The sequence below is a fragment of the Athene cunicularia genome (assembly GCF_003259725.1).
Source record: "Athene cunicularia isolate RWA chromosome 19 unlocalized genomic scaffold, athCun1 chr19_part1, whole genome shotgun sequence".
In the NCBI taxonomy this organism is placed as follows: domain Eukaryota; kingdom Metazoa; phylum Chordata; class Aves; order Strigiformes; family Strigidae; genus Athene; species Athene cunicularia.
This window is the reverse complement of record NW_020799124.1, coordinates 1,830,494-1,838,677: the sequence shown is the minus strand read 5'-3', so window position 1 is coordinate 1,838,677 and position 8,184 is coordinate 1,830,494. Positions and strand designations below refer to the sequence as shown.

Sequence of the window (8,184 nt, the reverse complement as noted above, 5' to 3'; positions counted from 1 at the left end):
AGTCCTCCCAGGAACGTGCTCGGGGCACTGGCAGAGGAAACGCAGACCTGCGCCGGCTGCCTGGGACTAGGCGAGCATCTTGGCAGATGCTAAAGGAGACGTTAGAGCAAATTAATTACTTAAAACTTTTTTTTTTTTTTTTTTTTTTTTTTGAGTCATGACTTCTGTGCCAGCCTCGGATTCCTCTGGGCCTACCGTGATTTGGAATGCTGTGTTGGCAGCGGTTGGCGACGTTACGCTGTCGGCAGCAAGAGCCTTCCTGAGGCCTCTGCCTCTCCCCGGGGAGCGGGCAGGGGAGCTGCCGTCCTCCCTCCCAGATCTTGGAGGACCACCTAAACGGGGCTCAGCGGAGGGGCTGCCCGGAGCCCGGTTTGGGGCCGGCACGGATCCCAGTAATCCCCGTGCTCTCCTCTCTCCCCAGCTCAGCGTCGGACGCGCTCTATGAGCCATCCCAGCTTCAGCAGCCCGCAGCGCCCGTCTGCCCGGCGGTGATTTGGAGCAGGACAGTTTGTTACCGAGTGTAAGTACCTGAATCCTTTGTGTTGTCAGTAACAGCTGTTGGGGAGCAGGGATTTCCCCTGCTCAAAGGACTTGATTCCTTTGGAAAAAAAAAAAAACCAAAACAACTCACACCTTTCCTTGCTGCTCCAGCTGGGTGACTGCGGTGGGGGTGTCCGCAGGGGGAAGCCGAGCGCTTGCAGCTGCAGCAAAAAATCTTCTTGTTGGGGCATGAACTCTTGCAGCACCGGCACTTTGGGCCCGTGGATTCAGGAGCTGCCAGCAGGGAACAAGCCACAGAGGAAACCGTGTTATGCTCATTAAGTTACCGTAGCGCAACGCCATGCCAAAAATCCTCTGGCAGCGTTACCAGCTGCTGCTGAGACCTGCCGGCGCTTCCCAGAGCGCAGGATGCGGACAAGCTGTCGTGTCAGCACGGGGAAAGCTGCCGTCAGGGTCTCTCAGCCCTCTGAGGGCTCTCTGACCCAGGGAGCTAACTGCTGGAGGGGACAGACACCCCCCTGCCCACGGCGCTGAGCAGCCCCCCCGATCCCCTCCCCGTGGCGCCCAGGGCCGTGGTGGTGGGCTCAGCTCTACCTGGGCAGGGCAGGGGCTCCCCAGGCTCTGCCGTGGCCCATCTCGAGCTGGAGAACGCACAGCCGAAAGGAGATGGCAGATCGCTAACGCTCCGGGGCTTGTCCCCTTGCCTGTGGCTTCTCCACTGGCTTCAGTGAGGTCCTAAAGGAGTCCGGGAAATAAAAGCAGGGTCCTTCCCGGGGCTGCGTGGCTCACCCAGGCCATCCCGAGCCTTTGCGGCGTGGGGCATTCTCCAAAGCATTAGTCAGTCGTTAAAGCAGCAGGAAAAGAGCCTCCCTTGTCCCAGCCTCTGCTTTGGTTTTACTCTCGGCTTCTGACATAACCAGGTCACTCTTTCCACACTTCCCCAGCCTAGATGAGAGCCGATGACTGATCTGGATGGACATGACTCACTGCTTTTTCTAATGAGCAACTTTCCTCTGTTTATGTACTTTGGCGGGGCCTTTCATATACCTAAAAAAGGAGAAGGGTGCCATCGGGGAGAGGGCAGGGTGATCTAAATTGCTGGCATCTGCAGCCAGTCCCAGTGAGCTGTTTCTCACCGTCCCTTTGGACTCGGGCCAGCTGTGAAGTTGCTCCTTTTAAAAGAGCATGGGAAAGGTGGAGCTACATTTCCACGTGCTAATCGGGGTGAAACACCGTCCGGGCCCACAGGTAGGCTGCCTAAACCCTCGACGAGTAATTGGAGCTAATTAGGCTGGAAGCTTCTTTTTTTTTTTTTTTTTTGTGTTAATATCTGTCCAGGCGATGCCTGGGGGCCCCGTGGTAATAAGCACTGTGCAAACCCTGAACCGCCTCACCCCACAGAGGTTTCCTGGTAGGAGGTTGTCCAGGCCACAGCGGGGTGAGTTGGGTTTTCCTTTTCTCTTGCAGAGACGTGGCCCCACCGGACAGCTGCCCGCTGATGTGGCATCGCTTGTGTTTTGCAGTGACTAAGCGGAGAAAGCTCGTGCTGTCCTAGCAGCACCAGGCCAGACAATCCTTCCCTTGGCTGAAGATCCCATTGGATCTCTTCCCATAATGGAAGCGTGAGTGCCAAGATCCTCCATGACCTCCAGAAGCCACAACTCCTTACCGAGAACTCTGATGGCTCCGCGAATGCTTTCTGAAGGTGCCCTTGGGGGCATCGCCCAGATCACCCCCTCGCTGTACCTGAGCCGGGGCAGTGTCGCCTCCAACCGGCACCTGCTCCTCTCCCGGGGAATCACCTGCATCATCAACGCGACCATCGAGATCCCCAATTTTAACTGGCCCCAGTTTGAATACGTGAAAGTGCCTTTGGCTGACATGCCCAACGCCCCCATCTCCCTGTACTTCGACAGCGTCGCCGACAAGATCAACAGCGTGGCGCGGAAGCACGGGGCCACCTTAGTGCATTGTGCCGCTGGCGTGAGCAGGTCGGCCACCCTCTGCATCGCCTACCTGATGAAGTACCACAAGGTGACCCTCTTTGAGGCCTACAACTGGGTCAAATCACGGCGCCCCGTTATACGCCCCAACGTGGGCTTCTGGAGGCAACTGATAGACTACGAGAGGAAGCTCTTTGGGAAGACAACGGTTAAAATGGTACAGACACCATACGGCATCATCCCAGATGTTTACGAGAGAGAAAGGAGACCCCTGATGCCTTACTGGGGAATTTAATGTGACTGCAGACAGGAAGCACAACCGAAGGGACTCGCTGTTCTGAGTCAACCAGACTGGAGACATTCCCTTCTCCTTCTACAGCCAACTTGGTTCTTTACCATACAGCAGAACCTCAACTAATTCTCACCTCACTAACCTGCAAGGCCAACGATTCCCTTCAAAGCATTTCTCTCTACAGGGATTCCCCCATCCGCATTTCTCTGATTTAGCAGAATGAGGTCTCCTTATAAGTTGATTCCTTCCATAAAGCCTCCCTCTCTTTTTCAGTCAGTTTATTAGTATCCTATGAGGAAAGGCCTGAAAGGCATTTGGCAGAGTTAATGAACAAAGTGCGCTTTGTGATGCGGTAGCCTGGATATTTCATTAATAGCTTGTTTGCTTCCTTGCAAAATCCTGTAGTGGCTAGGGAGCGGCACTAGCACAGAAGGAGCGAGGTCCTACTCCACGGCAGTGGGTTCTTCCATGAGCCAGGAAGGCAGGCATGCAGGCTTGTGGGGCTAGTGCTGGTGTTTTCTTTAACATCCGTAGTGACTCTCAGTATATAGTGTTTGAGATCTTTAGTCAGCTCTTAATCTGTATTAAAAAATTAAAAAAAAAAAAAAAAAAAAAAAAGTCAGTCCATGTCGGCCACAAGCAAAATAAAATTTGAATGATTCAAATTAAAAAAAAAATAAAATACAAGATCCTTTTTCACTCATTCCATGCCGGGGCAACAGTCCTGGAATACACTTACACTTACTGAAAACGCTGGTGTTTTTGTGGGTGGAAAGGAAACAGAGATCTTGTCCAAACGTGGCTTAAGACAGAAGCGAGAGGTTAACCCTCCCCGCACTGGACAGCCAAAGAAACGTTTAGGAAACTCTTGTGTGCGTGGCCGCCTTCCAGAGGGGCTGGGCTGTGTTTTCCAATATTCAATCAACCAGTAAATTGGAAGTAGGTAAATCCGCTTGATTAGCTCTTAAGTATGGTCGTGATCTGCCTTAGCCCATCTCTGAATCACTTCATTATGTCCTCAAGGTTATGCTGCATTCTAGAGTTATTCTGTGCGACACGGCGATCTGCTCAGCCTCCCGGAGGAGGATGGCTTCCCGGGGAGGCCTTGCCTTGGTCTGCGCCTGACAAGAGCGAGTCCAGCCCAGGAGGGGGGGAGAGGCCTCCGGGCCGTGGCTGCCCTCCCTGCGGACGGGAAGGGTCTGGTTTCGTTGGAGTGTAACGGGAGCACCATGAGAACAAGGCAAGTCCGTTCCTGGATGAGACGTTTGTGTCCTCTGTTGCATCTCTGAAGGAGGAATACGCAGATTGCTGGATGCCGAGATAGCTATCCGATTTAAATGAGATTCTATACTTGTAAAAAAAAATAAATCAATAAAGATTAAAACAAGAACACGTGTTGGTTTCCTCTTCAGAACCCTGCTAATGTAGCTCAAGTAACAGCGGGAACATGCTGTAACGCTGAGCAGTGGCTCTAAACAAACCTGGACCTTGGTCCTGAGAAAAAAAACCAAACCACGGTGACCCGCTGCTGTCGCGTGGCTGATCGCTTCACAGTCCAGCCGGGGGTGCTGCAGCTCCCGCTCCTCACCACAGACACCAGGCAATTAGTTTGGCCATTTCAAAGTGTTTATCTTCTCAAGTCGCAGCTGAAGAGGTTTCAGGGAGCAGCGGCCACGGGTAAAGTTTTCTCCAAGCCGACCCGCACCACGTCAGGGCTGCGGTGCGGGTTTCCCCAGAGGAGGAGCCGCTAGGGCTGCAGTACTGCTACTGCTGGTACAAAACTGCACAAGTGGCCTCAACCGCGTCTGGAGCAGGAGTAAAACCAGACCTGGGTAGAGCAAAAGCCTAGCTCAGGGTGAATTTGATACTGAGGCTTTGAGCAGCTCTGGCCTGGAATTTCCAAATCTACTGCAGAGACACAGAGTTTTACCGACGCGGGGTAACGCTGGGAAGGAGCCGGTGCTCTGTCATTTCCAGGCTGCAGTCAGGGCCCAGCGAGGGCGGCTGTCCAAGGTCACAGCCTGTGGTCCAAGGTCACAGCCTGTGGCCCGAGGTCACTTACCGAGGGGGGCTGGTGGCCCGCGGGCACGGGCGTGCTCAGCCCCTGCGGGCGTGGACGCGGTGAGGTCGGCCGTAGCGTCAACCGGCTACGATAACGCCGACCCCGCGCACGGAGCCACTGCTGGGAGGAGTTTCTGAGAGGTCCTCAAAGCCCAGACGTTTCCTACATGCACGTACGTATCCCCCCCATCCCCCTGCACCCCCTCTTTTCTCCATTAACCGGCTGCGCGTCGACAAACGCGCACATGGAAACACCAAACACCCATTTTTCCAGCAGTATCAGCACGTGGAGCTCGGTGCCCTGCGCTATCACCACGCGCAGCCCCGCGCTGGCGGCGGGAGGTCTCCTCCTGCTTTTGACGATGAGCACGAACAAAGTTTTGGCCCGCTGAAATAAAACTGAGTTTTGCCACCAGCTGCGCGCAGTTCGGGTTTCAGTGACAAACAGACACAGGAGACCGACTGTCCAGTTCAAAAAGTACATCCTACTCATCTCTCTATTTTTATCGTGAGTTAAACTGCAACCAGGGAAATGGTGAGGAAGAAAAGGAACTAGAGATGAAAAAAAAAAAAAAAAAAATCAAGACTAATCATTAGTCTGGAGCCATTCCGAAAGGATGACATTTTAAAGGGGAAAAAAAAACTAAAAACTGAAATCTTGCAAAATTAAACTTCACTTAAAAAACGGACTATGTATAATTTAACAGTATTTTCTGTATAAAAACTGGAAAGTAAAAATCCTCTACTTTGAATTATTCTATAGACTTTATACACACAGTGCCCGAGCACCCATGGAGGGGAAGATACTAATGTGCAGCCAAGAAAGCATCAGGGCTGACTTTTAAACAAAAGGGAAAGTTACACCTATAAAAAAATGTAATTGCCTAATAAAGCACATTAGGAAATAAAGAATTCACCTGAAATACCCATTAGAGATTATATCATGGAGAAGTGCAGTGGTACGAATACTTCAGGTATTTCTTTGCAAAAGTTCTTGCGTTCGCGTTCCAACAAAAGATATTTCACACGAGTGTTTTTCCCCCCTCAAAGCCCAGTTTTCCCCGCACCCTCACACCTACAGAAACCAGAGACGGAGCCGCAGTTTAACCCCGCGCCAGCTGGATTTGAGGGGAAGATCATCCATCCTTCTGCTCCCCACAGGTTTTTCCAAACAGTTGGGATCTTTGTTGCTCAAAGAATATTTTCTCTGTTACTCGGCGAAACATCTCTCAAATCCCAGCCCCAGCGAAGGGCTCACACGGCAGCACCACGGCTCCTCCCGAGCCCCGGGAAGGTGTCGCCGGGCCCCGGGTGTTTCCGAGGAGGAGCTCGGCCCAGAGGTGACAACCTGCGGGTCGCAGAAAAAGCAACATTTTTTTTTCCAGCTGCACCCTGGAACGAGGCACTTCACAGGTTGGTCAGATATGAAACGAGCTCTTTATTGAATACAAGGTTGGAATCTCAACAAAGGATTTACAAATCTTTGCAAGAATTAAGGGAGTAAACAATGTACTAAAGTCAATTAATAACACTTATTCTCATTGGATTTAAAATCTCAGCAGCGACCAGCACAGCACAAACCGAAACAGCTCCAACTACTAATCACAAAACTATTAGAAGAGAAGCAACGTTTGCCCAGAGGGATAAAGAATCACAATATAGCAGTTTTCTGACCACTTTTCTTCATAAAATTATGACATTTATATTTTAATTTTGAGAACTGGAATTAAATACAGGTCCAGAGAACGGGAAAAAAAAATAATCTTTCAGAGAAAGTAGTTTGTACAATAGCAGCTTTTATTGAAAAGGTGGTTTTTGTTTCAAGTTTAATTAATCTGACACGTAGCTAACTAGAAATTGGAGCATTCCTCAGGTTTTCACGAGCTGCTTCCCAACCTGAGGCTGAATTTCACTCCCACTTCACGTGCCCTGCACCAACGGCAAGGAAGGAGCCGCACAAAACAAACCCGGGTGAAGAGAAGCTGCGGCCAGAGAGGGAAGAGCAGTAACAATTCCCACGCCACAGAGAACCCCCGAGCGCTGCAGCCCCGTGGGGGCAGGAAGCCTGGGGGGGACACTGAGCCCCGGACATGGCGCTGGGCTCGCTCCCCAGCACCCTGACAGCCAGGGCGGCCCGCAGCGCGCCGGGACAGCGCAGGAGCCTCAGGGTAAAGCCATCTGGACATTAAATAACCCCCCGAATGATCGCTGGCAACTGTACACAAATATACAGAAATACCACTTCCCGTAGGTAAGACCAAGGCAGCGCCGGAGAACACATACATTACCAAAAAAAAAAAAACCCCAGAAAATCCCGTTTCTCTTTTCTAGTGGAAGAAGACATGCAGAAAACGGAGTTACATTTGTGAAATTCAACACGACCACAGCCAAAGGCAGCGTGTCCATTAGCCCGTACGCAAAGGAAGCCGGGGAGCGTGGTCTGTTCCGAGGCGCTGTAGGAAACCCCGTCACCTTGGATACAGATGGCAAGGACACCGGCTCCGGCTGCGACCCATTATCCGAGGCGATGCCGAATGCAGGCGTGAGTCATTTTAATGACTAGGGCATGTAAGCGAGATGATCCTCGTTGTGCAACGCCTTTATCGAGAGTATCTACACGCAAAACATTCGGTGTGTTCCCATGACGTCAAGGCGCTCCGTTCAGAACACTTTCTGCTTGCCACAGACGCCGCAGCGGTGCCTGCTGCCTTCCCTGCTGTGGGGAGCAAGCAGTGGTGTCGTACTTCAGCGAGCTCGGCTGCAATTGTAACTGTCGATTCTTTATTTTTTATGGGCCAAAAGACAGGCTGGATCCATCTTAGGGAACTTACACATCCCTGGGAAGCGCCTTCAGGACAATACAGCTGCTGCTCTATGTGAAACAGCGGCTGCTCTAAGTTTCACGTGGCCTTCTTTTATTTGTGGCCTTCTCAGTTAGGAAAACAAAATCCCATGGAGCCAAGTGTTCAGGAAAGCCACGCTAACTATGAAATCCCCTCTCCCGAGATAGGATTTCGCGAGCGAAAGCCCCTGCGTCAGGCAGCTCCGAGGTGCCCGTGCGAGCAGCAAGCTGAGGGCGCGCCCCGACAGACAATGCTGAGGGGGTTCTGCAGTTGCGGGAGGCAGAAATGACGATGGGAAACGAGGCAGGAGGTCCCGAGCGATGGGGCTGACTGCTGTAACTATTTTGCACCTAATAAATGAAATCAAGAGCCAGCAGAGAGCCACCGCCCTCTTTTTGATGAGTGCTGGGCAGCCGAAGGCAGGCGGTCGCTGCCACGCTGCTGAAAAGCCGCTGCTTGATCCGCTGGAGCTTGCGACTGGGGGCACAAGATGCTTATTTTACGAACAAGCTCATTTCAGGCAGCAAGAAGATTGATTTTAATT

At 51.9% G+C, this 8,184-nt stretch overlaps 1 protein-coding gene across 2 annotated transcripts; it reads left to right on the top strand.

The window, feature by feature from the left end:
* The first annotated feature begins 166 nt into the window (after positions 1 to 166).
* DUSP14 (dual specificity phosphatase 14) lies at positions 167 to 4,112 on the top strand. 2 transcript variants are annotated; one of them, XM_026861689.1, is made up of 2 exons: positions 167 to 520; positions 2,025 to 4,112. In XM_026861689.1, the coding sequence occupies exon 2, from the start codon at positions 2,143 to 2,145 to the stop codon at positions 2,737 to 2,739; it is 597 nt and encodes a 198-aa protein (XP_026717490.1). In that variant the 5' UTR covers positions 167 to 520; positions 2,025 to 2,142; the 3' UTR covers positions 2,740 to 4,112. The 2 variants fall into 2 exon arrangements, with proteins under 2 accessions (XP_026717490.1, XP_026717491.1); XM_026861690.1 differs by having other exon boundaries at positions 1,969 to 4,112.
* The last annotated feature ends 4,072 nt before the right edge of the window (positions 4,113 to 8,184 follow it).

Bases quoted from the DNA above. Each gene is read 5' to 3' on its own strand.
- DUSP14 (XM_026861689.1), top strand. From the start codon at position 2,143: ATGACCTCCAGAAGCCACAACTCCTTACCGAGAACTCTGATGGCTCCG.